This window comes from Eptesicus fuscus, chromosome 17 (genome assembly GCF_027574615.1).
Source record: "Eptesicus fuscus isolate TK198812 chromosome 17, DD_ASM_mEF_20220401, whole genome shotgun sequence".
NCBI lineage: Eukaryota > Metazoa > Chordata > Mammalia > Chiroptera > Vespertilionidae > Eptesicus > Eptesicus fuscus.
Window position 1 is genome coordinate 30,777,701 of NC_072489.1, and position 12,313 is coordinate 30,790,013.

The 12,313-nt window shown below is 36.7% G+C and overlaps 1 protein-coding gene across 15 annotated transcripts in view; it reads left to right on the forward strand.

The window, feature by feature from the left end:
* Positions 1 to 12,313, forward strand: part of PCDH15 (protocadherin related 15) — a 590,647-nt gene that overhangs the window by 176,998 nt on the left and 401,336 nt on the right. For all 15 annotated transcript variants that reach the window (XM_054728735.1, XM_054728734.1, XM_054728732.1 and 12 more), the window contains 2 exons: positions 1,582 to 1,742; positions 10,709 to 10,864. In XM_054728735.1, the coding sequence (XP_054584710.1) occupies positions 1,582 to 1,742; positions 10,709 to 10,864 (317 nt within the window). The remainder of the gene's footprint in view (positions 1 to 1,581; positions 1,743 to 10,708; positions 10,865 to 12,313) is intronic.

Consider the following 12,313-nt stretch of genomic DNA (forward strand, 5'->3'; position numbering starts at 1 on the left):
AATCTGCCATTTAGGAAAGTATGTGTTCATGACAGTATGTATATTTAAACATTATTTAGATCAGCAATTTTCAACCTTTTTAATCTCATGGCACACATAAACTAATTATTTAAATTCTGTGGCACACCAAAAAATATTATAATTTGCCGAACTGACTAAAAAAATTGGTATAATTTTGTTTCATTCACATCGGACACCTATTGTTGTGTAGACTGTTGTCTTTTTTTATTTTTTTATTTTACAATCTAAGGGGGAAAAGGTCAGTGCCCTTGACTAAATAGTTCGATATTGCATGTTTTAAAATTTCTTGCAGCACACTGGCTGAAAATCATCGACTTAGATTATTGTTTCAAAAGACCAATGGTTGCATCAACATTTCCTAGGCAGATGAAGCTCATTAGAAATAATATGAGAAAGAAATATTATAGATTTATAGATTATTATTATTATTTGTTTGCTGAGAAAATCTTATAAAGGGGCAACCCTTTTATTTGCAATTATGCAATGATATAAAATTTAGGCCAATTTTTTATTGTAAAAAAATGCAAAATATGCATTTTGCATGATTATTTCTCAATTTAGGTTCAATATTATGGGTTATCTATATATTCTTGTATGCTATTCCAGGGCAGTGAGTTCTCTAGATATATGCCATTTACCCTAATGTCTTTAGGAGGGTAAATTTTTATTTCCATAGCCACATCTATATGCCATAAGTTTAGTAAAAATTGATCAGCTAAAATTGATTTCCCTAAGCAATATTGCATTTTGTTTGTGAAAGAGACAGTTGCTGGATGGGGAAGAAAATGAGACATGATTTGCGTCAGTACTGTTTGTGTTCAAATTGTAAAATTCATGGACTCTTTAATAGAATAGGGAAGATTGGAGATGTACTCTATTTCAGCTCTTATTCAACAAATGTCTACAATTCAGCCCACTAAAGCATTGTAAGAAAGAAAGCATTGAAATGTTACATTGGAAGAGTGTGTTCCAGTCAAGTACTCCAGACAAGTCGTAATGGCTTCTATTGTGTGTCTGTATGTTAATTTTGTCTTTCACATTAAAATTTATATTTTATAGATTTGCTTTAAGATAAAAGAAAAAATAAGCAGTTCTCACCATGGGATACTCAGTTACTGCTTTTTCTCTTCCAGTCTCTTATTTTTGGGATTTCTCTTTTCTTATCAGCAGTCTTACTGAGTGAACTGAAGTACCAGCCTCTGTTATTACAGGCATTTCCTTTTGTTCAGGATAAAATTCAGTGATAACTCCTGTGGGAAGTGATGGACAGGGAGGACAACAGATTGCTGTTGTTAAAAGTAAATTAGAAATAGATGATAAAACTCACTAAGTGTTTGAATCTTTGCCTCCCAACTTCATCTCCCCAAATAACAGTTATAAATAGTATAATAAAAGTTCTATTTTTTTTTCTTTTTGAAACAGGGCATTTCCCATATCATGCCAGATATACAGTTAACTTTTTTTTATTAAAATAGATTTGCAAGTCAGCTAGCATATTATCTTTGTTAAAGAATGCATACAAGTAGAATCTGTATTGGAATAACTTTCCTTGGTTTCCAGGTACCATTCTGGTGGATAACATGCTGATCAAAGGGACTGCTGGAGGACCAGACCCCACCATAGAGCTCTCTTTAAAGGACAACGTGGATTACTGGGTGCTGCTGGATCCCATTAAGCAGATGCTGTTCCTGAACAGCACGGGCAGAGTCCTGGATAGAGATGTTAGTGATTTATTTCTTTATTATACTTGAAGTATCTGCATGTGTCTATTGATATGATATCTAATTTTCTTTATATAATTTGAGTTTATTTTCCATGTTCATCAACAAAAACTTGTTTTTAGCTCCTTAAAAAATAGGAAAGGGAGGGGCCCTCCGTGAGAGAACCATTATATCTTTAATTGGTCATCCTGGAAGCCCATCATATTTCTGAACAAGAGGCTAAAGTGTTCAGAATAAAGGAGTGGTAACCTTGGAAAAGTAGGATAAACACAGCGATAATCCAGGTGAGAGCTAGACATGCAGGTAAGTGTTGACTTGAGGACAGAGAGTTTGGTGGGAATACTAATGGGCGGCTGCTCTTACAAGCACTAAGCACTGGTTGAGAGATGAGTTTGTGGTGACGTGCCTATAGAGCTGTAAAAGAAGTAAAAGAAGTGGGCACAGGTCTCCTGACAATGCTCCTGTCCAGTCCTTCTGGTCCAGTCATTCTCAGGCAGCACGACCTAAGTAGCACTATGTTATGAACAGCTCATTGGAATGTCTCATCTCTGAAACAGTTTAAAAACTTGAGTGTATTTATTTCAATGTAACTTTATTCTCATTTATTTGCAGTTCTGTCTTGTGAGCAGGGAAGAGTATGTGGGGAGTAGGATTAAGAGTATGTGGGGAGTAGTTTCAATAACTAGTAGTAATTGTGCAGGACCTTGGGAAAACTCAAGGAAGATATCTAACCATGCCTACTCCAAACTTTCTAGTTTATGAAATTCAAATATTAGATATTCAGTTCAGTGAACCTCAATGATCTCACCACCTCATTCAGGATTTATGATCCACTTTACAATATGGTATGTAGTAGATGATCCTGAACGTATTTCACATGTAAAATTCAGTCTTTAAAACTTTGTAGTGAGGTGGGAAATACACAGGATTCTCCCACCAGGACAGGCTGTATTCATATACTTGCACATTTTGTATACATGGGTATCTTTGTATACTTGGGGAGATCCATAATCCTATATAATAAAAGGCTAATATGCAAATTGACTGTACAGGGGAACAAAGGGTCGCTATGACGTGCACTGACCACCAGGGGGCAAACGCTCAACAAGAAGCTGCCCCCTGGTGGTCCATGCACTCCCACAGAGGGAGCACCGCTCAGCCAGCAGCCCTGAGCTGGGTTCACGGCTGGCGAGTATAGTGACAGGAGCCTCTCCCACCTCCGCGACAGTGCTAAGGATGTCTGACTGACAGCTTAGGCCCACTCTCCACGGGCCTAAGCCGTCAGTTGGACATCCCCCGAGGGCTCCCGGACTGCGAGAGGGCGCAGGCCGGGCTGAGGGACCACCCCCCACCCCCGAGTGCATTAATTTTGTGCACTGGGCCTCTAGTCTATATAATAAAAGCCTAATATGCAAATTGATTGAATGGTGGAACAACCATTTGCTAAGACGTGCACTGACCACCACAGGGCAGACACTCCACCTAGGAGCTGCCCCCAGCCTGCAGGCCCCAGGCCAGCCAAGGCAGGTGCCAGTGGGGGCCCCCTGATTGCTCCATTGGTTACCCCGCAGAGGGAGGTGACTGGCAGGTGGCAGGGGACAGGGCCAGCCAGCAAGCAGGTGGCGGTAGGGGCAGGGCTGGTGAGTTGGTGGTGCCAGGCCGGCCAAGGCAGGTGCCAGGAGGGGGCCCCCCAATTACCCCCGCCGGTCACCCCATAGATTGGCCCTGACAGCCAGCCAGGCCTGGGGACCCTACCCATGCACGAATCCATGCATTAGGCCTCTAGTTTAACTATAATTGAGCAGTGGTGGCATATTTGAAACGTGGGTAGCAGTAGAGAATAGGAATAGAACTGTTGGGCTCAACTTAGGGACAGTAAGTCCTTAATGTTATCTCCATCCCCCCCTTTCACAGCTCGCCACTATGTCCTTTTATCACAGCAACATGCATTATATACCACAGCTTACAATTTTGGCTGGGTGGCTAAGAAGTTGGAAATGGAATAAAGACATCTGCTATCCTCAATTGTATCTTCTTAATTTACCTTATCATAAATCCTACTTTTATAAACCAATCTGGACAATGGCACAAATTGGCAAACTACACGATCCCCACCCGCCCCTAGCTGCATTATTCACAGGCATCGTTTACTGGCCGTATTTAGGGACATCCATATCCAAGTCATATGAATTTTATAACATGCTAGGGGAATTATAGAATATTTATCTATTTGAGACCACTATCATTTTATATTTAGTATACTTTTTAACCTTTTGCACTCAGATGTTGAGTATGACGGTTATTGAATGTATCAATAATTTGAAATATAAAAAAATCCAAATAAATAAGTTTGTATGAAAAGAAACTCCAGTTTTTTATTCTACTGCCACACTTTGTAAAATCTGGGGTATTTAAAAAATTAAATCCCGAGTAGAATAAAGGAATGGAGAAAAAAGCAAGCAAGTGCAAAGGGTTAAAAATCACCTTATAACCCAGCCAGTGTTGCTCAGTGGTTGAGCATCTACCCATGCACCAGGAGGTCATGATTCTTTTCCCAGTCAGGGCCCTTAACCATGTTGTGGGCTCTATCCCCAGTATGGGACATGCAGGAGGCAACCAATCAATGATTCTCTCTCATCATTGATGTTTCTATCCCTCTCATCCTCTCCATTCCTTTCTCTGTAGTCAATAAAAACATATTTAAAAAAAATCACCTTATAGCTGATTATGATAATTTACCGGTTCACTACTAAATTACTTTATTTTGGGAACCTATTTTTATATAAAAATCACACTAATAGGTCTGAATTATGAGTAGAGAGGAAGGATATCCTCCTGTATAAATAGTCTTCCATCTCTCCAGTCTATAAAACTGTTTAAATTTTAATTACTTACCAAAAATTGTATTATTTTTCAAGATAAGTATCTGTTTTCTTAGTATTATTTTTTTTTTATTTCTAATACGGGCATCATTTACTGAACATTGGCTAAACTGAATCTATGTCATGAGAATACACTTAAAATTGATTTGGCCTGAAAGTAACAATGCAAAAATATGCACATGTATCATTTAAAGAAAAATCCAGACTGGTTCATTAACATAATAATGAACATTAAGTTCCTTTCCATTTAAAATGTTATTTCAAATTAGGAATGCTATGGTCAAGTTAAACTTGCAAAGATTGTTTGCAAATTGAAGTATTGTCAGTGGACAGCTAATTAAAATTAGCTAAAGATGATGGAGACTAGGTCATCTAAAGAAAATTAAATGTAAAATGAATATTGCAGAGAAAAACCTGTAAATTGGGGGGGAAAAAGACCTGCAATGTATTTACCATTTAGCAAATGCACTTATTGAAATAATGGCAAGACATTGAATAGAAGATACTCTAAACCTTAATAATAGGGAAATTTAAGCCTGTATAGTTAAATAAAGTCACGCCAAAGATTTAACATCACCATCTTGCACAGGTACTTTTTTTTGGTGGTTGGACTTACAAAACCTTAATTAGAATACACACGACTTGAGACTTCCTATGAATAGGGACATGATAGCCCTCCAGTTTTTTTGTTTGTTTGTTGTATTTTGTTGGTATTGCTGTTTTCATTGTTATTGTAACATATTTTACTGGTCCACTGTTCTGGTGTACTCAGTGTTTACATGAGGACAGTTTAATGTAGATACTATAAATGAAGCCCACACCGCCAATTAATAAGTAAGCCAGGTTGCCAAAAATGTGTTATTTAATATCAGGGAATTCTTCTGGAATAAATGTGTGAATTGAATTAAGCTAAGAGTTAGAAGTATAAGTGTAAAAACAGTATGAAGAGTCATGTAGAAGAAATACAAGTATAGATGTAGTGTAGAATAAATTGAGTAGAAGTAGTAGCATGTGTCAGAAGAATAACAAGAGTGTAAAATACTGTCAAGTTTAGACCTGCTAACTGGTAATGGAGGCCATCAAGTTAAAGATCAACCATAAAAGGGGGGAAAAGACAACCTGATATATAGAAACTATTAAATGTTTATATCATGAATATATTGGATCATTAAGAAATATTTCACCAGCATTAGATTTCCAAGAGTCATGGAAAAAATGGTAACAGGCTGAATGAACTTTTTAATGTATAGATTTGTCAAGTAAGACTTCATCTTTGGGAGGGGGAGCACTTAGACAGTATTCTGATCAAATCTATGGACTCATTTCTCAGGGGAAAGTTTATTTTCACATCAATAAATTATTTGCAATTTCAAGAGTTTCACTAACTACCAAGATTACATAGAGCTCAGGTTACAGAACTTGCCTTAGGTAAATAACCTTCTTTTTGTAAAATTATCAAATTGTTAGAGAATCTTATATCTTTAAATTAGTATTTCCAAACAGAACTAAGAGAAGGAATGATTATTTACCATATATATTAACTTTTATATCACATCATACTGGAGTAACTTGCTGTAGTCATATACACTGAGTGGCCAGATTATTATGATCTCTGAATGCATAATAATCTGGCCACTCAGTGTATATCCTATATAATAAAAGGCTAATATGCAAATTGTCCCCTCGACCAGGAGTTCAACCAGCAGGCAGGCTGCCCAACTGCCCATTTCCCCTCCCCCTGGCCAGGCTGACTGGACCCCACCATGCATGAATTCATGCACCGGGCCTCTAATATATATATTGAGTGGCCAGATTATTATGCATTCAGAGATCATAATAATCTGGCCACTCAGTGTATATATTTGTGCATGGGGGAGGGGGACCCCTCATCCCAGCCTGCACCCTCTCCTATCCGGGACCCCTCAGGGGATGTCCAACTGCCGGTTTAGGCCCAATCCCAGTGATCGGGCCTAAACCGGCAGTTGGACATCCCTCTCACAATCGCTCACTAGTTGCTCACCAGCCTTCTGGGCTCCTAATCGCTCACCTGCTTGCCTGCCTGGTTGCCCCTAACTGATCCCCGCTGCTGGCCAGGTCACCCCCAACTGCCTCCTCCCTGCCAGCCTGGTCGCTCCTAACTGATCCCCCACAGGTCTGGTTGCCTCTTACTGGCCCCCCTGCCAGCCTGATCACCCCTAACTGCCCCCCTCTGCCAGCCTGGTCGCCCCCAACTGCCCCCCATGCCGGCTTGGTCACCCCTCATGGCCCCCCTGCTGGCCTGGTCACCCACGCAGCCTGCTGTTCAGTCGTTTGGTCATCCCTCACTAACCCCCCTGCCAGCCTGGTCATAGGCAGCCATCTTGTGAGGGCATGAGGGTCAATTTGCATATTACCTCTTTATTATATAGGATATATATTTCAGAGAGGAAGAGAGAGGGAGAGAGAGATAAAAACATCAGCGATGGGAGAGAATCATTGATCAACTGCCTCCTGCATGCCCCACAACCTGGGCATGTGCCTTGACTGGAATCAAACCATGATAGGTAAATGCTCAACCACTGAGCCATATAAACATGGCACTTGCTAAAGTCTTAATGATTTCTTTATATTTTAGATACCTGCCATCTTTTTTATAACAGAAAGTAATATTCATGTGAATTGGGGAAAAATAAATCTTAATTTAACCTCTTATTTCAATGCATTTCACTCTGTCCTATATTACCTTTTTTGAATTGTGAATTTATCTTTCTGCTGCCACAGTGCTTTCAGGGCTTTTATTTTTCTTTTAAATCAAAATGTAAATCGTTTTATCCTGAAAATTCTCAACCCAGTGTCCATCTGGTATGTGTGTAGTATAGATTATTGCTGCTGGAAAAGTTGTATCTAATCACAACTGGAAATTAGTTTCATTTAATTGTAAAATAATATAAACCTGGTGGTAAACATATCAGAAAAGAAAGCTCAAGTCAATGGAGGCTTTAAAATACTGAGTAATTTAAAATTTCAATAAGATTTTTCATTTTGTGAAGATAGTAAATACATAGAAAGAAAAATCTTGGCAAAAACCTTTTATTCCTGTGAGAATTGAATACATTTTGCCTTTGCCTTATGAAAAATAAAATCAATTCTTATACAGGTTTGCTAAAAACTTATTTCCCTCTAAATTATTTAGCCCATCAAATAACATGGTTTCTAGAAAAACTCAATTCCCTTTAGATTGAAGATGTGTGCTATAATCAATACCGTAATATCAATAATTTCACTATAATAAAACTTCGCTTTGCATGTTGAATCCTAAGTGGATTTCTGAAAAACTCCTAACACAATTTTCTATTTTTGTCTTTTTACAAAGTTCATACATATTTGTTAGAAAGTTTTATTCCTTTACTTCCTACTTCAACTGTACTTTTCAAAGATAACCCCCATCAACTGTTGGTACATATTATCCCTGTACTTTATGCATATCAAAACCTATACACCAAGATATAAATATGCAAATATACATTCAGAGTATTATGTTAAATATTCATTTTTAAACTGGGAGGAATAGTCAGCATGCCTATGAATATATAAATTTTGGTTGTTTTAAATAACTACCCCCTAAATTTATACACACTCTTTTCTTTTTTTTTTTGTTTAATATTGAAGCAACTTAAGAGAATTAGAGAAAATAAAATTGTCATGACTTATTTTTTCCCACCAGTTATGAAAGACAAACCACAATTTCCCTAACTCATTCCTAAGGAGTTTGGATTCCCTAAACTCTCACTAATGGACTTAGTAGAACTACACTTGATATATTTATGACCTTTTTAAACAGCAGAATAGAATCTATTCCAATGTGAGATTACAATGTGTGTTATATATTAGCTGGAGGGAATTCTTGCCTTCAACATGATCCATTATGGTTGAAATTTATTGTAAGCTAAGTTCTATCCATACTACTAACAGTTGCATAGGGAGCTAAAATTGAGAGTGACAAGAGTTCCAGATGACCTGGGTATGTCTAATTTATGGGCACTTATCGGACTAAGTGGGCTCAGTGCAGCATGCATTTGATCCTCTACTTGCAACGATTGTGACCTTTCTGTCCTAGTGCTTCCACTCATAGTATTAGAGGTTGAGATGAAATGGTTTTATAGGTCTCTCTTGAAATATTTAGAAGACAAATAACCTTAGAAGAACATGATTCAACTGATTGTCTTCCAAAAGGTGTGCCAAAGGCTAATAGTACAGGTATTTATTGTTTTTTACTTTACGGTTGAAATATGCTGGCCAATAAAGCAAACACTTTAAAATCTGTAGTAAAGAGGTCGTCTAATTCAAATTATTTCCTGAAAACTTTGAAGATCTAGTCTTATCAAATAATCTTTTTATTCTCCTCCACCTTGCAAATTTTAATGATGGAGCTTGTCTTATAGGATAGTCTATTCTATTCTGCACCATTATGGATTACTAGCAAACCACTACTTACATTGAAAACATATACTTTATAAAACTTTTTATTCATTGTTCTTATTTCAGCTCTCTAGGAATGCAATAAATAAACTAAAAGATCTTAGATCGTTTCACAACAACTATTCAGATGTCTAGAAAATACTGTATTTTTAGCTTAAACATCCTCAAATTTTAACACATACTTGGAAGTGTTCAGATTTCACATCTTATTCACCCAGAATATGGTGCTTACTAGAATCCAACTATCTTTGCATCTGATATGATCAATGAATATGAAGTATTATTTTTCCAGAAGCCCACTCACAGTGTTGGCATATAAACTTGATGTTCATTTTGTGTCTATATCATACAGTTATAGAACTAAGTTTGAAAACCAAGTAGACAGGTATACAGTCATCTGTCTTAGGCACAGTGCTGGTGCCTGTGTAGAGAGATTTAGCCAGGACTGAAACAACACTCCAAGTTTTGTAGAGCTTTCAGCTTAGGGTAGGGAGATAAAGTAAAACAAATATATAAAATATGTACTATGTCAAGTGGTGGATGAAAAGTGAAAAAACGAAAAATAAATAGTGAAGGGAGAAGTAGAAAACAATGGTCATGCTGGAGACATGGTACTTTAGATGGTATAAGAGCAGGTCATTCTGAAAATTATATATTTAGAGGGGTAATCTTATGAGCTTGAAAAAGATTTTTAAAATCACAATGATACAGGTTTTAGTGTTAATCCTTTGACTCTAGAGTCGAAGAGATGTAGGTGTGCATCCCAATTATGCAAGCCCTGAGCTCTGGGACCTGAGTAAGTGGGTTCCCCTTTGAAGACACTTTTCTCCTTCAACAAACTTATCATAAAAATAATTAAGCGATTTAGTACATATTTAGGTATAGAATGTTTATTGAAGTATGATTTATAATGATAAAAACTGACAACATAAAACATCTCATTATAAGTTTTTAATTAGACAAATTACGCTATAGACTTAAAGTGGAGTAAGTACTCTTAAACTACATAATGTAGTTTCATAGTAGTATACACCAAGATGTTATAGTACATCTATATTTATAAATATGGTATGATATTCATTCTGTGTATGTTTATGTGTATGTGTATAGTACATATATATTTGGAGAGGTGGAAAGATTAGAAAATAAGCATTTAAAGGTACAAAATTAGTATGTTTGATTGAATTGTGAATGGATTCTCTTGCTTATCTACATTTTGATTTTTATCAGATATCAACATATAATATTTTAGCAAAAATTTAGACACAAATGTTAAGTATTCCTTCCCCAAGAATTTTATCATTAACATATCATTTTTATAAATTAGAAGTTCATATCAAAATTTGATCTATTGCATCCAATCTCAGCATTCATTTTGTGGTTGTATTTATCACCATCTTCTAATTGTGAGCATGATGCTATTTAAGACACTATATTTTGAGACACAAAATTGAACATGAAGTAATCTTAATCATTTTCTCTTGTCCTTAAAATAGTACAAATTGGATCAATTTGTGTAGATTATTATCATGTAAAAATGAACAAGCATAGAAAATTGTATTAAGTAAGTGCTTTGACAGCAATAATAATAAAGTTTTTTTAAAACGTACAATTTCTGTATTGCAGCCACCAATGAACATACACTCCATCGTGGTGCAAGTCCAGTGTGTCAACAAAAAAGTGGGCACTGTTATTTACCATGAAGTTCGAATCGTGGTGAGAGACAGGAATGACAACTCACCCACATTCAAGCATGAAAGCTACTATGCCACTGTGAATGAGGTCAGTTTCTAAATGTTCTCTTTTTGTGTCCTTTTTTATACAAATAACTAACTATGCTATAAATGTTTTGAAATGAGTCTTCTATAGTAGTAGGCTTACCTGTTTAGAAATATCAAGAAAATATTTTAAGGAAGAGGGCATTAGAGGGAATAAAGTCTGGATAATTTCTGACATGATTTTAGGAATTTTCTTTGCTATAGGAAATGTTTGATTTATTTGTAATAATGAGCAAAATATTAATACTCATGATCATTATGCACAATTTTATGCCTGAATCCACCTGTATGCCTACTGATGCTCAACAGAAGCTATTTATTTTCATTGTAAGGAGAAGAACTAATTTATTTTTTTATCTCTGAAGTATTAGCAGTAATTAAATACTGGAAGAAAATGCAATTTAGGATTTTCTCAATTTAAAGTCTTTCCTCAATTTTAAAATTATTTTGGTGTATTCAAAATATTTTAATACTAGAAGCCCAGAGCACAAAATCATGCAGCCCCACCCACCCATGTGCACCTCGCCTTGCTCACAGCCCTGCCCACCCACGCCGATCTTTGGTCATTAAGGCATTAGGGCCATAGGCCTTTTATAATATAGATAAGTCACAACTAAATTTTTTTAAGGAAATGTTGATAAAATTATTAAAAATATTCAAAAAGTAATATTATTGCTTTTATTAGAACATGCTTTTGTTAGTTTGTTGATTTGCTTCGTTGTTGTTTTTTCTTTGAGCCAGATCCCTTTTATTTTAAACTAGCATTCCTGTTGCAAGAAAAATCCTGCAATAGGGTTTCCTGCTGCACTCTACCCCACCCCGCCTGCTCTCCTCCCTTCTCCCCCACCCTGCCTTCTCCACCAGCCCGCCTGCTCTCCTTCCTTCTCCCCCAGCCCCGCCTCCGCTCCTCCCTTCTCTGCCCCCTGGCTTGCTTGCTTCTCTGTAGCTTTGCACCCTTCTGCAGCTCTTGGCTTCTTTCTACGCTGTCTTGATATGCAAATTAGCTGCCATCTTGGTTGGGGTCATTTGCATACTCGTCCTGATTGGTTGGTGGGTGTGGCTTGGTTGGTGGGCATGGCTTGGGCATAGCAAAGGTGCGGTCAATTTGCATATTTGTCTATTATTAGGTAGAATAATTACTCTATTATAACATTTTTGTTTTTGATTAAGTCAGAAAATATTTTAAAGTCACTCTAATATCATCTATTATGTGTACTTTAACAACAGAAAAAAGGAACCACATTTTAGCAGTTCTTCTTTACCTCCAAGATGCTCATTAAACCTTAAAAATATGTGCCTACTTATAGGATGAAATCAGTGTAATTAGAGTATTAGTTACACAGCATTGGGTCTTTAATCTCTACAAGCTTTTTGAAATTGTTAGCATGTACTCTATCTCAACATTCTTCTATTCATAAGAAAATTAAGAAATGATGTTTTTCACAATCTGAGA